This window comes from Neofelis nebulosa, chromosome 5 (genome assembly GCF_028018385.1).
Source record: "Neofelis nebulosa isolate mNeoNeb1 chromosome 5, mNeoNeb1.pri, whole genome shotgun sequence".
NCBI lineage: Eukaryota > Metazoa > Chordata > Mammalia > Carnivora > Felidae > Neofelis > Neofelis nebulosa.
The window spans coordinates 133,932,417-133,950,520 of NC_080786.1; the positions used below are offsets into that span (position 1 = coordinate 133,932,417).

Consider the following 18,104-nt stretch of genomic DNA (forward strand, 5'->3'; position numbering starts at 1 on the left):
CACAAATCAATGACTATTCATTTAATAATACCCGAAATGAATTTGCCAAAGGGAGAATAAGTGCTGTTACTGTTATTGTTAAAGATTAAGATATTCCCTCTAGAGAAGCAGAAGCATCATCTTATTTAAGTATTTATGTAAAGTGTATTTGTTATAGTTCAGAAAAACCGAATAGGCATAAGGACTTCACAACAGGCAGGGGTGTAGAGGTCAGAAATGCTCTGCTCAGGAAGGACAATAATGCAGGAACATTATATTTAAGGACTCCCATATTTAGGGAAGACAGAGTGTGCATCAAAACAGATCTTAGAGGACTTTGAATTTACCATTGTTGCAGCTTTTGGTAGAATTCATCACACCAGTCTTGGCTTTTCAGACTATCAAGGAATACCTATCCAATTTGAAGAGGCTCTCATTGAGTTGACTGTGCTTGAGGCTTCAGAAACATCCTTAGTATTGGTTGATTGTGCTCATCTTTGCTGCAAGGGTGGGTCTTAGTTACTCTCTGTTCTCTCTTTTAGACTCTCTCTTTTATTGTTTTTGGTCATATTGCCAGTGTCCTTATTCTGCTGAATTCCTACATGTGTTGGATATTCTTCTAGGTAGTTTTATATGTTCCTGACTCTCCATGACCAAGGATTTCCAAAGTATGTTCTCCAGACAAGCAGCAGAGAATATATTAGAAATGAAAATTGCCTAGCTCCACTCCAGACCTACCGACACAGAAACTCTGGAAGTAGGGTCCAGCCATCTATGTGTTAACATACCCTTCAGGTGATTTTGACACTTGGAAGTCAGGGACCCCCTGTCAAAGCCAAATATAATATCTATTTTTACTTGTTCAGGGGGTCTGCTTTTTAGCTTCTGAAATGATTTCTCGTTATTTGATAGGCAATTCATTTTAAGGCACTGATAAAGTTAATTTGTATTTCAGGACCCACAAAATGGAGCCCACTGCAGTGGCCCAGTCCACTTCACAAATCTAAACCTGTCAGCCCACACTGAGGAATGGCCTCATTGTCAAGAAACCCTAATATACACCAATCACAATCTTCCAACTCAGCTTCTGCTGGCTTACTTTACCCTAAAATAAGACCTGCTAGGGTTAACAGGAAATCCTGATCTCCTAGCCAGTCATGCCCCGTTGCCTCTTCTAACAGTCCATAAAACTCTCTCTCCCCCAAATCACTCAGGAAGTCTGCTCTACTGCTTGTGAGACACTGCACTCCCCCAATCAGTGGATCGTTTTCCCTTCAATAAAGGACATCAAACTCAATACTAAATTGTTTTAGTTTTGCCATTTGTCCATATTCATAAATATGTGGGGGAACATCCTCAAGGGTAATTCATTAAAAATACATCTCAGAGACGTGGGTTTAACACTTTTCCATTTTTTCTACCTGTTTTTCTTCCATCCCTTAACTATCTCTCTCTCTCTTTTTTTTAATTAAGTAAGCTGTACAAGCCACTCACGACCCTGAGAGCAAGAGTTGCATGTAATCTTAACGACCGAGCTAGCCAGGTGCCCCGACTAGCTCTTTTAATACAGACCCCGAGAAGATGCATTAGTATCTCTGGAACTTCAAAACAAAATTTGGACATAATTCTTTTCCTTTTTTTTTTCCTTTTTTTAAAATTTGGACATAATTAAAGTGAAAAATATTGAGGTGTTATTTATAAATCAGTTTTTTTTTTAAATCTAGTGTCTATTTATTGCACATTTACAACTGGCGTTAAACTGTGATGGGATTGGCAGGTAAATTTTTAAGCCTATTCTAGGAGAAAAAAAGACTAGAGGCAAAGCTTTAAAGAATATCTAGTGAATGCCAATTCTTCTACTCTTGGAGTCTCAAATGCAGTCCCACAGTGATGTTTTCACTATCTGGCAGAGGAAAAAATAAAGATTATGCGTGCATATTGAAAATAAAAAAACAGACACACAGTTTATATTCTGAGATCGTCTTCTCTATATTTTCACTCTCAAAGTTACATGAGGAAACAGACTGCAATTAATACTACAGATATATTGTTTGGAATACAGAATACAGAATAAAATATATTAAATGCTATATAGAGTATATATAGATATATAGTATATAAATGCTATGTATAGTAAATGTAGTCTATATAGTATATAGAATATATTAAAAGCTATAATATAAAATAATTAAAATGCTCTTTTGGAAAAAAATTATAAAGTATTCACATAATTAATTTTTTGTCGCTCATACTGATGTCAGCAGCCTGGAAGGGCTATATAGAGGCTATCCGTTCATACAAACATTTCCAGGTGTTAGTGCTGGATGTTAGAATTTGGAATTTAATTTGAGAGTGACTACTTGTGTTTCAAATCCTGCCAAATTCAACTCAACCTTTTCCGGACTGAACACAATTTATTCCAGCTTGTATTCACAGTACACAGAAGATAAACCGCAGAGAAAGTTTACAACAAACTATTTATTATTTTAAGAAATGATGGAGATAATAAAAATATATTAATAATGTTCTTGGCAAAATAACAGGCTAGCAACCTTTTATTATCACATTTATTTTCGAAAAGCAAAATCTCATAACAACGAAAAATTGAATTGTTGAGAGAGAATAAATTATATTAAGTTCTGCAGTTAAAGCATGTCACTGAGTCTCTCCCTGCCTCGGTTTCCTTTTCTTGCAACAAAACGAGCTTTTAATTTTTAGAGACGAATTCTGGCAAGGTTATGACTGGGGTTTGCATTTTTTAAATCCTGAAAATTTTAGCTCTGCAGATTTAGATAACTCTACCCACACATTTGCACAGCTGTCTGAAATCTGTACAAATTTGGTATCACATAGAAACATGCCCATATAGCATTACCTTGTTGACATGCTAATGCCTCCTGACTACCTATTTCTAAACCTTTATTACCATTTTTATAGGTTATGCATCCTGAAAGGGCTCCCCTGGCTTCAGGAAAACCTTATTCTATGTGAGAAAAGAAGCATACAAATGCAACCCACCATCATTATTTTTTAAGGTCATATATGGAGTATAAAAATATACTCGGAGATGAATTCTAGGGAGAAAAGGAAGGATATCCTGGGGCGTCTCGTACAGTATTAAATCTTCTATGTCTCTTCTCAGGCCTGCTTGGGTTTCCTCTCTTTTGTCTTGCTCCTCAGACTGTATTTGCTGTGATAAGAATTCCTCCCTGAAGCAGAAGCTTAGGTAGGAATGTTTGAAGCTTTTGGACACACTAAAGCTAGAAAGAATAATAACAAATGTTGCAAATACTGCAGCCAGGCACTGTAGCTCATTTCACACCCCAAAAGGTTTAAGTAATGAATGGAGCCAGGTGGGATTAGTTTGAAAAGGGTTTTAGAGAAGGATGGACCTTCTTTTTTTCAGATTGGAGGGAAAGAAGGGGATTGATTTGGCAGGACAGAAGGTGAGGAGAGCACTTTAATAGGCAGGGGAAGGGCGAATGAAAGGAGTTTGAGGCAAAGGATGGCAAAGCATCCTACTAGAAAAGTCAGGACATACAGGCGGTTAGGTAAATAGCGTGGCTGAACTGGACACACTTCAACTACAATTGCTTATTTCTTATCATGTTTATAGTAACACATGTAGGCACTTCCCTAGAACTATGGTAGCTCTTAGCAAACAGGTAACCTGAATTATTTTTAGATTTTCTGACCTCGACTCCTAACATTTTGTGGTATGCAGAAGGAAAAAAAAATGCCACTAGAAAAAATTATCTTCACCTAATCAATTTCCTCCTCTGTGCAAGCTGCTGTATTAAGAACAAGAGAGAAATTGATGGGTCAGCCTGGTAGCTGTTCTACATTATCCTACAAATGTAATGGTATTAGAAAGGAAACAAGTTCCCGGCATTTTATACATCAAATGCGGCTGAGAGAAATAATACTTAGAGGTGATTGTCAGAGACAGGATCCTCATGGTTAACATCTTGGAGAATGTGGTCTTACCCCTTTGTAGTAAATCCTTGACTCATTCCTAACTTTATTTTCTTAGCTGCCATTGGAGTTTGTTTATTTTTCAGGAAGAAGAGTATGACATTCACCTCTACATTTACTATGAAGTTTTCTCTGTGTACATATTTTTTCAATGCATTACTACCTTATAAGGACATGCATGCAAACTTTCCTTTAGAATTTAATGCCAGGAGAAATGTGTCTTCTCTATGGAACTGGTAGTGTTTATCTTATCTCATAATTAAAGTGATGCCCTTATTGATGTTTCCTTTTTTTTTTTTTTTTTTGTGTAGGTTTCCAGGAATCTCAGACACAAATATTAGTAATTATGTTGATCCTGTATGTTTTATAGATTTGCCTCCTTATTTCTTCAGACCTTATTTTCATTTACTATTCTATTAATGTTACTATATATACTCTGTTACAAATCACCTCAGATTCTTTTGAAAAGATAAGGGTATAAAGAAAAAAAGAGAATGGAAGGCAATAAAGGAGAAAAGAAGGAAGGGAATAGGAAAGTAAGAAAGGAAGCAAAAAATAAGGAAGAATGAAAATAAGGACAGGAGGGAGAAGGAAAAAATATTTCTATTTTTTAAATTTTTTAAATGTTTATTTATTTTTGAGAGAGAGAGAGAGAATGAGCGAGGGAGGGGCAGAGAGAGAGGGAGACACAGATCTGAAGCAGACTCCAGGCTCTGAGCTGTCAGTACATAGCCTGACGTGGGGCTGAAACCCACGAACTATTATCATGACCTGAGCCAAAGTTGGATGCTTAACTGACTGAGCCACCAAAGTGTCCATCTCATCCATTTTTTAAGTTTATTTATTTATTTTTGAGAGAGAGAGAGACAGAGAGACAGAGAGGGCAAGTGGGGGAGGGGCAGAGAGAGATGGAGAGAATCCTGCTTTGTTGTCCGTGGTAAGAAGTTTGTAGGTAGAAAGGAAATAATTACATACTAACTTTTACTAATCTTTAATTGTAGTATTTCCTTCTTATATAAATGTAAGTGACTAATTGCAACACTGATAGCAACACCTATAATTTTGTCACCAAAACGAACATTGCAGTTGCTGCATACACCTAAAAATATCATTTATGCTAATTTTTTATCTTACAATAATCATTAGAACCACCAACATATCTTACTGAATACTCCATAAAGAAATACATATTACCATATCACATTTATAACATTTTGGTAATTACTTTTCAAGGTGGTTAGTTTCCTTTCTAGTCATGTGTATTTTATTTTATTGCACTTAAATATATGAATCTAAGAAGAGGTTGGTAAGTTTCAGCAGACCACCAAAAGTGTTCATGACACACAAAAGAAGGTTATGGAAGCCTTCCCTAAGTGCGGTTCTCAAACTTGGCATCAGAATCACCTGAAGGGCTGGTTCAAACACAGACTGCCGACACTACTCTGGACTTGCCTCTGGGTAGGACTCAGGTGGAGCTCCAGATTTTGCATTTCCGTGCTTGCATCCCAGGCTTTACAGATGCTGCTAGTTTGATCTTAAAAACACCCACGTGAAAGCCATGGACCTAAACCCTCCTGATTCCAAACATCTGGGAAAAAGACGAGGTGATTCTATCGTATAGCCAGGTTTGAGAGCTGCTGAGCCAGCCCTTGGATTACAAGTCACTGGTATGCTTGCTTTCAGTCCCTCGCCCATAGCAGACAGAATTTCCTAACCACTGTGCTTTTCATAACCTAGTAATATGAATCTTGAAAAGTTATAAATTTACTATGCGTTGCTATAATTATTTTCTCTTTACCTATTTTTAGTTAATTCATTTCTAGTTTGAAATAGGAAGAACAGGGGCACCTGGGTGGCTCAGTCGGTTGAGCGTCCGACTTCAGCCAGGTCATGATCTCATGGTTCATGAGTTTGAGCCCGGCATTGGGCTCTGTGCTGACAGCTCAGAGCCTGGAGCCTGCTTCGGATTCTGGGTCTCCCTCTCTCTCTCCCCATTCCCCACTCACGCTCTGTCTCTCTCTCTCTCTCTCTCAAAAAAAGAATAAACATTAAAAAAAAAACAAAATAGGAAGAATATGAGAGTTACAGTTTGTATATCAGGCAAATGATGAACTTTTTAGGTTGGTCAATTAAACTAAGTAAAATAATTTTTTTCCCACCATCTTTCCCATAACCTGCCCTCCCCCTACCATCCCACCTAGGAAAATAGATAAGAATACCTTTGGTGTTGAATTTGCAAATTAAAAATAACAGAAAATAGTATTTGATTATTTCTGTATAAAGTTAGCAAATAAAAGGGAAATCATTTAAAGTAGAAAGTAGTAGTTACATTTTTTTTACTGATTCCCATATCTTATCTTTTTTGTTGTTTTATGCTAAGGCTTTTTCCACATAGTTGAAAATTTGAGGACAATGACTGGAAATATGGGCAAGAACAGGAATATTTTTTGCCTACCAATTTTTAAAACTAATATGAAACACTGGTTCTATATTTTCTATGTTTCAGTTTTCTAAGACCCAGTGTTAAATTGTGGATACAAATTTATGGTGGTACTTACACAGGATATTAAATCATTATGCTCCGTTTATTTGGAAGGCTTATTAAAACAATATTCCCTCCCCATCCCGCCCCCAACATTTTCAAAACCCCTCTGAAATGGAAGACCTTGCAATAATTCCATTTCTTATTTTGGATTTGAGAATGAGAAGCTCAACATGAGGTTTCTGACATTTGAATTGAGGGCATCTTGCACAGGACTATTGTGGGATTTAAAAATTACCAGCAACTCCTCACAAGCAGGCTAAGAGGGGTATGTATAACCACCTCTATTTTAAGACATTAGCCTTTCCTAAATTCTGCAAAGCTGCACAGACCTGATGACTTCTAGTTTTTAATGGCTTAGTGGGGCAAGTCAACCACATAGTTCATTTATTGGGTTAGGAACGAGGTAGTGTGCTTTCCTAGGAAATGTTTTAAAAATCAATACTCTTGGGGCGCCTGGGTGGCTCAGTCGGTTAAGCGTCCGACTTCGGCTCAGGTCATGATCTCACGGTCTGTGAGTTCAAGCCCCGCGTCAGGCTCTGTGCTGACAGCCCAGAGCCTGGAGCCTGTTTCAGATTCTGTGTCTCCCTCTCTCTCTGCCCCTCCCCTGTTCACACTCTGTCTCTCTCTGTCTCAAAAATAAATAAACGTTAAAAAAAAAAAATTAAAAAAAAAGAGTTTAAAAATCAATACTCTAAGTTTCTTTAACATTTATTCTTTCATCAGTGTAAAATGTTTTCTTTCATACTTTGATCAGAGACATGAAAGTGTTATTTAAAGTACTTTTTTACTTACGCATGCTATAAATGGCAGGGAATGAAAATGTTTCATTTAAAAGAAGGAAGGCTGATGAAATCCACCTCATATGATTTACTAGAATCTTTGGGGAATTGCATTTTGTACCCTATCTGCATAAATAATCTTGAGAGACCACAGTGCTTTTTTAATAAATTGACTCCTAAATTACTTTCCACTGTACCAAACACATCATTTTAAAGTCACTAAGTTTTCTTTCGGGTACCATGCGCCAGTCTAGACACATTCTCATTAAGGCTATAACTTTCGTTCAATTACTAGGGCACTGTGGAGACTGTTTAATAAGTGCAGGCTCAAAGATTAAAGTCTTTGAAGAGATTACCTGACTCATTTCTGAAGAAAGCAAGTGCCTGACCTTCATCAAAAATATTGTATCTAAGGCAATGGGATGTACTATTTGCTTTATACACACTAAAAAGTCTAGTTCTTTGTCCCTGTCTCCTGCTGGAAGGGCTGTGATTCATAGGAAATGAGGTCAGTGAACTAGACAGTAAAATCTGGCTGGGAGAAAAACATGTAAATAGATAGTATACAGTTGTGTGGAATTGGCTGTCATCCACTCAGCTCAAGCCATTTTCTAGAAAGCCTTCCTTGACATTCCCAAATTGAGTGGTTCTCTAATAGCATATTGCATTTATCACATTATATTGTCATTATCTACTTATGTGTCGATCCCCAACATATCTGAAGTAAAAATCATGTTTTACTCATCCATGGAACAGATACAACATTGTTGCTAACGGTTCAGTTTCTGATCCAGGAGTAATTAAAACAATACATTTATATTAACAACTGTTAAAAAGTAATAAGATATATGTTCCCTTTCCAACACATTCTCTTGTGCAATTGCAGGAATCAGTATTGTGCTATCCCTCAACATATTTCAGTTAAATTTTAAAAACTTCTGTCAAAGAGGATGTTGATCCTTTGGTCTTTGTAAATGATTCATCTTGAACCCATATATCTCCCTGGAAACTATTTTAGTTAAGATTCACAACCAGAATGAAAACACACTCCTGTGTCTATAACCATATAATGATGCTTGGCTAGATGGTGAATTGGAGCACAAGCTCCTGTGCATTGAGAGCTCCATCATCTAGATCATTTGGATTTGTCACTTGTGGAAATAAGGTCAAGTTACCAGTCTCCTTAGCTTAATCTTTACTAAATTCCTGAGTCTATAAAACAGTTCCTAAGAATTACTGACAACTTCAGTAGTGACAGCAAACAACTTCTTCGGGCCTCACCTGTACGAACTCACTGTTGAACTAAAATCGGAATTAAAGTAGGAATCTGGAATCAATGCCACTTACCCAGTGCTTTACTTGAAGTGGGAATAAATCAACAACTGTCAGTTTCAGTGTTCTGTTGAGTCTTCATCAAAAAACATTATTCCCTCTACAGCCTCCCCTCCTCCAAGACCCTTTATGTCTCAAAGCCTCCCATTTTGAAAGAGTTTTTGTTAGAATACAGGCTATGATGTATTATAAAAACAATAATATATATAAAGTGCAGAAAGCTTGTGATTAATGCACATAAATCAAACTGATGATTATTTACATAATGGGTGACAAATCACATCCTCCCTTTGCTCCTTGTAGGAATTGTCTTCCTGATGAGGCTGACATCACTTGAATCTGGGGCTGACATCACTTGAATCGCTTGAAACTGGGGAGTTCACAATCTTAATGATGGCATTTTAGGAGGTAAAGGGAGTTGAAAACTCTCAATTCAAACTGCAAGAAATTATGGGGTGTATCTGATACCCTGAGTAGGACCTCACACATTTTCCTATGGTAAAATCTCACTATGTGGTGGTTAGGTGCTAGCCTGGCATTAGTATACAATGTAACTCTCCCAGTCAACTAGAAATGAAACAGCTCTTACAGATTACACCAAGACCTAATCACTCATTAATGTTATTCTTGTGGAAAATATGTCTTGGGCTAAAAAAATAAACATTTTGAAATAAATTTTGAAAACCTGTGTATCGCATGAAGACTATATGATTATTAATCAACTAAGGAGGAGTCCCCTTATAAAGAAAGCACTCAATTACTTTTGATTTTGAGGAGCTAGGAAGAACTGGGATAACTGCCAAATGCTGAGGGTATGTATGGATGTGGACTTAAATTATTTTTAATTTTGTACAAAATTCCCCAGTTCAGGACAGAATAAAATGATAATGAGTTATAGTTGGGCAACTTTGGGCATTTAGATAGGTAGGTATTTCTATATTTATATGCACACATATATTTATATATAATGAATAATTTATTACTTCAAATGTTTATTTAGTACCTATATTTGGAGACAATGATAAGTTTGGGTGTTAGCAATGAAGTAATGGATAAAATAGGCATACTTCCTACATTTAGACTTTATAGATTAATGTGATAAAACAAAGTGGTAAATAATATAGTGCTACCAATGACCAAATAACCATGTGTAATCTAAAATGGTTAAATCTCCCAAATTGTGATTTGGTAAATCACAAATACCAATGGATCACAATGCTGAATTAGAGTCGACTATACAACTAAAAAGAAGCAAATTATTGCTACTGTTCCTTTCTATTTTAAACCTCATTACTTTTGAGATTATGGGAAGGTAAAAAATGAAATTGTATATTTGATGCAACATGTTATGACAAACTGAAAGTATAATAAATTTTAGTTGAGTCATTGATATGGAATTATCATTTGCACTGCAATTCTTGAAAAAGTCTTGAAATTTTTCATGTCTTTTCTCACAATAATTATACTGTTACAGATTTTCCAAAGGAACTATTGTAGAAATAGTTATAGCTATTTGCTATAGAAAGATATAGCAAAAGTATGTTCTCTAGGGACCTTTGTGATTAGTTATATATATTATGATATAGCATAAAATAGAATCTTTTATTTTCTTAAAAATGATAGTCTATAGAAATTTAATGACATGAGAAATGCTCATGTGTAAGTATGCTACAAAACAGAATAGTCTAATATTTTGTATGATTTTATAATACAGTATTTCTATATACTTATATTTATATCATATTTATAAAAAGGATGTTAAGTGGTTATTTTTGAGAATAGCATTAATCAAGATTTTTATTTTCTTCTTTTTGCTAACATGTATTTTCTAAATTCATAACTTCCATAAATTTTAAATGTCTTAATAAACCCAGTTTCATACCAATAAGAAAGTTCGAGACTTGCTTAAAACAGAGCTGAGTAGAATTACTTACCCTAATCCCAGCAACTGACAGACATCATTTGAAATCTGTGTGGTCCAATTGTCAGCACAAGCTTCATGCCATGTGCTCAGGATTCTGAACTGCACCAAACCATTGTTGTTCCTGGTGCCATTAAAAAGACGCACTAAAGAAATTAGATCACACACAGGGTCATTTTGACCTAAGTTGTTAAAAGTAAATATTGGGTTGTAAACTACATGTGCAATGTTCTTAATGTTTAGAGTTTAGAGATTGTAATTTTTTTATAGAGTGTGTTAGAGGGCGCCTGGGTGGCTCAGTCCATTGAGAGTCCGATTTCAGCTCAGGTAACGATCTCACAGTTCTAAGCTGGATCCTTGTGTAGGGCTCTCTGCTGTCAGTGCAGGGCTTGCTTCAAATCCTCTGTCCCCCCACTCCCGCTCTGTTCCTCCCCCACTCACGTGCACTCTCTCTCTCTCTCAAAAATGAATAAACATTTAAAAAAGAGGATGTTAGAAAGCTTGAGTTGAAAAATATAAATTTGATAGACTTTACATTGCTCTTTTCATATAACTACAAAAATGAAAAAGGCAGAGAGATATGGACGTTTAGTGCATATCAAAATAGAAAATAAATGGAAAATAATATTTATTGTGAGGAGTATATCTCACAAGCTTGGTCTCTAAAACAAGGAAAATTCAAGTTCATAGGCACTTTTTTTCCTACTTCTTTCTCTAGAGGCTATTTTCTTTGGCCTTGTTCTTATGCTATTTGGTTTTCATCTCTTCCCCACCATCTTTTTTTTTTTTTTAATTTTTTTTTAACGTTTATTTATTTTTCAGACAGAGAGAGGCACAGCATGAATGGGGGAGGGGCAGAGAGAGAGGGAAACACAGAATCTGAAGCAGGCTCCAGGCTCTGAGCCATCAGCCCAGAGCCCGACGCGGGGCTCAAACCCGCGGACCGCGAGATCGTGACCTGAGCCGAAGTCGGACGCTTAACCGGCTGAGCCACCCAGGCGCCCCTCTTCCCCACCATCTTACAAGCATTTTGGATACAGTATAGAGGCTATTAGTGGCTAGGTAGGGACTGGGCCAAGCTAAGCTAGTTTATCAAACAGGTAAAACTTCAGAAAAAATAGTTTTACCCACAATGGGTAAATTTCATGTTATTGTTTACAATTTTCCCCCTATTCTGAGAAAAGCAAGAGCATTGTTAGAATTAGACAGACTTAGGTTGAAAATGCAACTCTAGCCCCTACTATGTGTGTGATCTTTGACAACCACTTAACTTCTCCAAACCCCAGTTTTCTCATGGCTAAAAAGAGCTAATTCTTTTTCTGTTAAGATTGTTTTGCAGCAATCAGATATAGTGCATGGCATGTAATAAGCAGCACTAAGTATCTGCTTAGAAATAAAAGCAAGATATAGTGAAAGTAGCCACAACTCATTATAGAGATTCGGAAGCAGATGAGACTAAAGACTCAACTAAGCAGGAGGAGAAGTAGATACTGAAGAACCAAGAATGCAAAGGAGCAAGTGTAACATAGTCAGTTATAAGTAAACATGAGGGTGCCTCCATATGCAGGCAAAGGAGTATCATAGTCAATATGGGTGGTGCTAGAGGGCCTGGTGTGGCCATTGTCTCCCAGTACTACTTTATGCTTTCTACCTGAATACGGGTCGTCCTAGACTTAAAGTTACTAAATGTAGTCAAATTTAAATAAATAAACTAACAATAAACAGGGGTCTGCTTGTTAATTTTTCTCCTAACCAGAGTGGCGTCCAAGGTGCGGAAGTCACAAGGGGAATGATGATACACAAAAGGAACAAAACGCGTCCTGATAAATACATTTCTGATCTTTCTTTTACATTTGGAGGATCCAAGTGTAGAGGCTAAAGTGATGAGTGTTTTCTTAAAATCAAAACATACCGCAATGTGCTTCATCCGAGCCATCCTTACAGTGTAGATGACCGTCACAGAGATTCACCAGTGGAATACATTCTCCATTCTTACACTGAAAATGGTCTTCCTTGCAGGGCTCTATGGGGAAAGAATATTAACATATAGGATAAAAAGGTGACAAATAGATGATCCTGTAATATCCATCCCGTTTCTGCCTCTTTACACATCAACCTTTTACTACAGTGCATTGTTGACCTCGATCTAATATCAAGTGAGACTATATACACTTAGTTGCTCAGAACGCCTCCACAAGAGTAGTGTCAAAGCCAGAGATGTGGCTTGAGGAAAGGGTGGATAAAACCTTAGACATCTTCTTTATTTTTGTTTTAATTTTTCTTAATACTTCTTTATTTTTGAGAGAGAGAGAGAGAGAGAGAGAGAGAGAGAGAGAGAGAGAGAGAGACTGAATGTGAGCAGGGGAGGAGCAGTGAGAGAGAGGGAGGCACGGAATCTGAAGCAGGCTCCAGGCTCTGAGCTGTCAGCACAGAGCCCGACACAGGGCTCGAACTCACAAACTGTGAGATCATGACCTGAGCTGAAGTCAGACACTTAACCAATTGAGCCACCCAGGCACCCCTAGGCATCTTCTTTACAGCAGAGCACAGAGCAGTTCCAAGGGATGGCTGAGAGGTCTAGGATATACCCCTCCCTCATAAACTCTGTTAGTTTCTCTTCAATAAACTCCTCCACCTCATATAAATATTCAAGCCTCAACCTTTGGAATGTTACACAAGCATAGAAGATCTGTTGATTTCGCACTCCAAATGATACATCCAAACCTACATGATTTAAAAATGTGTGGGGCGCCTGGGTGGCTCAGTAGGTTAAGCATCCGACTTCAGCTCAGGTCACGATCTCACGGTCCGTGAGTTCGAGCCCTGTGTCGGGCTCTGGGCTGATGGCTCAGAGCCTGGAGCCTGCTTCTGATTCTGTGTCTCCCTCTCTCTCTGCGCCTCCCCCGTTCATGCTCTGTCTCTCTCTGTCTCAAAAATAAATAAACGTTAAAAAAAATTTTTTTTTTTTAAATGTGAAAGTTGCCTTTTGGTGGGACCAAAGTTGGATGAGGCTGGAAACTGAGTTCAATTAAATCATGAGTCAGGTGGGGAAAAGTAGTCACAAAGACATGGAAACTCTGCAATAACAGTCATTTGAAAGGAACTTAAAGATGGGGCCCAAACAAGTAAATCAGGATTGGAATTGGGAGAATATAATTGGCATGTGAAGAAATAGAAGGAAAATGAAGAAACTGGACAGGGAAGAAACTGAATGGATCTGCAGGCAGTTGGTGGTTTCCAGGATTTGGGTCATGCAAAAATAGGCCAACTGGAAATATTGTTTGAAGAAAGTGGTGCTGCTGTTTCCTGGACCTGTTTGTTTGATCTTACAGGGTTTTGCCCTGGGCGACTCCTCATGTCACAGGAAGAGAGGGGTTTGCTCCCTGAATGTTTTGTAATTATGGCTTAGGAGGGATAGCTACATGGCAGTACTAGGACTCTGTTGAGGCCACGTGGGATTTGACTTCCCTGAGAAGGGAGATATATAGTGGCTGGGTATGGAGAGGCTTAATGTTTCTTCCCCTACATTGTATATGGATAAGCATAATGAGGAGGCAAAAGCACTTGATAAAATCAAGGAAGAGGGAAACCTGTATTTTGAAAGCTATTATGAATATTAATTATAAATGATTATATTGTTTTCAAGGAGCCACAATTCATGCTAAAGTAGGTTCAAAACTGAATTGTACTAATCTCCGTAGAGACTTTTTCAATTTATGATGACCACATGTAATAGTACTTGAAAGGAATCATTCCTGTTTAGATTCTGTTAAATCATTCTGTTTTAGAATCTAGGTTGTAGCCCCAAATCTGAGAGTACTGATAAATATTGTTACACTCTAAATAGAAGTGCTAAATATATCCATACTACACTTAACTAAAAAATAGATCAAGGGGCGCCTGGGTGGCTCAGTCGGTTGAGCGCCGACTTCGGCTCAGGTCACGATCTCGAGGTCCGTGAGTTCGAGCCCCGCATTGGGCCCCTGTGCTGACAGCTCAGAGCCCGGAGCCTGTTTCAGATTCTGTGTCTCCCTCTCTCTGACCCTCCCCCCATTCATGCTCTGTCTCTCTCTGTCTCAAAAATGAATAAAAACGTAAAAAAAAAAATAGATCAAAATTGGTCTAGCAACTATTAACACCCATCACCTATTTCCAGCTCTATTTTTATATAAAAGAAGATTAAAGTTTTTTTTCTAAAAGAAGACTGTGTAATGTCCTTGAAGAAGAGTGGGAGAAGGGAATATGGTGCCATCCAGCGCACCAGCTGAGGAATGCTCCAAGGCAACCATTCATATTGAGTTGACTTAAAGGGAGAAGGCCATCCTATCACTTTCAGCCTGAAATTTTTTCAGCCTAAAGAATCACAAGGGCCAGTGCTTCCATGGGATTAACGCAGGGACTTTCAGATTTTTTTTTCCAACAGATGTGTGTTTCTGTGTGCTTGTGTGTGTGTAACTGAACACAACTATTTTGTTCTATTCTATTCTAAATTTTATTCTATTCCATTTTATTCCATTCCATAATAAGAAATGTTTATTGAAACCAAATAAATTGATTTCATGATCCACTTTTTGAAAACAATCTGACTAAACTGAAGTATAGTGAATGACTTCACAGAAGACTGTGACTTTAGTTTCTTAAGGTTTGTGGACATATAACTGTATAATTAAAGACCTGTGTTCTCTTCCTATGTAATGAATTCAAAGTCAGAAAGTTAGGCTGGAGCATCTCTTGATGGTAATTAGGGGCCAGGAGAGAGAGTGGCAGTGGAAAGAACCTACATTTTCTCCATGCGAGAAAAGTGTGTAAGGTTTTTTTTTTTTTTTTTTTTTTTTTATCAGTGGACACTGGACAATGTAATGGAGGGACAGCTGCCTTACAGGACAAGCAGGCTGAACACAAAGAAGTGGAGTGATGGAATCTGAGGTGGGTTAGGAGCTCAGCAGGGCTAGAGATTGGCTAGGAGGAGTACCACCCATACCTACAGTGCAGTAGGCCTGGGGAAGTGGGGTGGGAAAGGAATGCTCCGAAGAACTCACAGTTCTGTTCTACAAAAGAGCTGGCTAGCATTTGGTCAGGAGCCACTGTAGGCCAAAAGAAAAATACAGTGATGGTGGATTTTTCTTGCTTGCCTTTCCTCTGACACTACAGCTATAGGAAAATGGAAGGGAAAGAAAGTGAAAAATGAGTCAAAGGCAATATTTCTACCTCCTCTACCTTAATTTATTAGGTTAGGTTATTGGTTTACAGAGTTGGGAGGTAAAAGAAACTTTGAACTAGATGATATTAAAGTTTGGATGCTGTATTTGACAGTACATCTTAATATCCAGAAGTGAATCTTAATTAACCAGTTAAGAAAATTTAACACCTAAAATAACTGGAAAAGTGAAGAGATCTGTCTGAAATATCCAGGGCCAAAAGAGAGATTTGAAATAAAGTAGGTGGAGAAAAAGAAAATGTTTTCTGTTTACACTCTTGTTAAATCCATTCTTTAAATTGAATATACAATTTACTAGCCACAATATCTATATGCTTTGTTTGTTCATCTTTACATGCCCAGGGCTTGATCCAGTGCCTGGCACATCTGATAAAGTGAATTAATTTATGTCAAATGAGTGATATGCCTCAAAGATCAGTATGAACCCCAGTAATAGAGTTGACACAATATAAAGCAATCTTTAAAAGTACAATTTAAAAAATACATTTTTAAATTGGGCAGTTGATCTTCTACTGGTAACTCTATTGAAATGTAAAATAGGAATTGATTCCATGAATTACCAAGATAAAATATACTTGTTTGTTTTTGAATGGTGGCTAAAACATAAGCTCTGGAATCTTATGACCTTGGTTTGATCCGCAGTGTAGCTATTTTCTTTATGTTTATTTTTAACCTTGAGCAAATAAGTTAATCTTTCTGAACCTTAGTTTCTTTGACTGTCCAATGGGAATAAACAATATTATGTCTTAGGTATGTTATGAGATTCAGTTTAAAAAAAAAGAAATTTAGTATACCAATATGAATATATTGAATGCTCAAGGAATAATGTTAACAGCAAAAAGAGTAACACTTAGAAAGCATCCCTTTCACTAACTTTCAGATAACCATATAAACAACAAGAAATCATACCTACTCTCTTTCTCTGGGTATCTTAAAACAACAATTGGAGCTGTTTGTACTTTATTTTGAACTTTGAAGAATTCTATACTTTGCAACCCAAATCTAAGTTCCATTAATAAGAAATATTTTAAGGAAGACATGGCTGGTCTAGTTGTTTCTGTAAATCTTTACCCCATGAGAGAAGTACGTTACATATATCAACCATAATACTATTAAGGATGTTCTTGTAAATGTAATTATCAATTTGTTTCACAAACACGTATTTTTTAACCAGATTAGTGAGATGATAAATGGGCGAAGACAATTATATATTCTACAAGCAAGCGTTAATATTTTAACTGACTTTATATTTTATCTCTCTACTATTGACTTTCCTTTACAAAGCAGGAAGGCTTAAAACTATGTATATATGTGTTTGTATTTGTATATTCTATTTTAAATCTATGCTTTGATACATATTATATTTATTTAAAAAGTTGATAGCCTAATTACATATCCCTTATTAAATACCTTAATATAGAAGGGTAGTCAGCATGAGTTATTTTAAAATTATCTCATTACTTTGTTGTCATAGCTTATTAAAATCATTATGTAAAAATTGAGTTCTCAATAGCAATAATTTATTTCACAGATAAGTTTATTGATAATTTTACTCTTTTACTAGGGTAGTCAGGCTACATTCAATTGGAAAAGCACATGTTTGCCAAATGGAAATATAAATTTCTGAATGAAAATATGAGTGAATACATGCATAGAGATCTGAAATTGTAATTTATTTTTGTGCTGTAGCCTGAAGCTGTTAGGGTTATACCCTGTGAATCCAAAAAACTAACTTCTTTCTGTAAAATGGATGCATTGAATGAAAAAATACTGAATGGGACAAAATGATGTATTGTTGCTGACCTAAGTAGAAATTATAAATTCTGAAGAAAGTTGTGAATAAACTCTTTCAAAATTTTCCTTACATGCATGAACTGGATTCTGATTCTTTGCCACATATAACAGTTCAGCTTCATTAAGAAGTCTTTAGTCCCAAAGTGTAACTCTCTATGGCCTCTGAAATCTTACGTCTGATCATTTTATGCCCATAGAGAGAGAGGGAAAAAGAAATATTGCTAAGAATTGAATTTTCCCAGCTTCTTTTTATGAAGTCTCCAGTAGCCCTGCCTCGTTTAGTCAACATATGCTTGGCTTTAAATGGAACTGAATTGATCTCTAAGGCACATGCCACACAATCTGGGGAGGGCTCTAAACCCCTAAATGTAATCAGCTGCCGCTTCCACAGTTGCCTGATAAGCACTATTGAATTCCGAATTAAGACTCTGAGTATGAGAAAAGAGCAATAAGGGGACGTTTATGGGAGACACATCTTAATAAATCTATATTTCATATGCTCTAGTTTAATTTACAGGGAAATGTTAAAAATAGGATAAGGAAAAGAGATACAAAAATGTG

General features: G+C 36.8%; 1 protein-coding gene across 1 annotated transcript in view; it reads right to left on the minus strand.

The window, feature by feature from the left end:
• TMPRSS15 (transmembrane serine protease 15) overlaps positions 1-18,104 on the minus strand; it is a 120,051-nt gene that overhangs the window by 25,744 nt on the left and 76,203 nt on the right. Inside the window, exons 18-19 of the mRNA XM_058731782.1 lie at positions 12,444-12,554; positions 10,545-10,677 (exon numbers count right to left, since the gene is read on the minus strand). Coding sequence (XP_058587765.1) covers positions 10,545-10,677; positions 12,444-12,554 — 244 coding nt within the window. The remainder of the gene's footprint in view (positions 1-10,544; positions 10,678-12,443; positions 12,555-18,104) is intronic.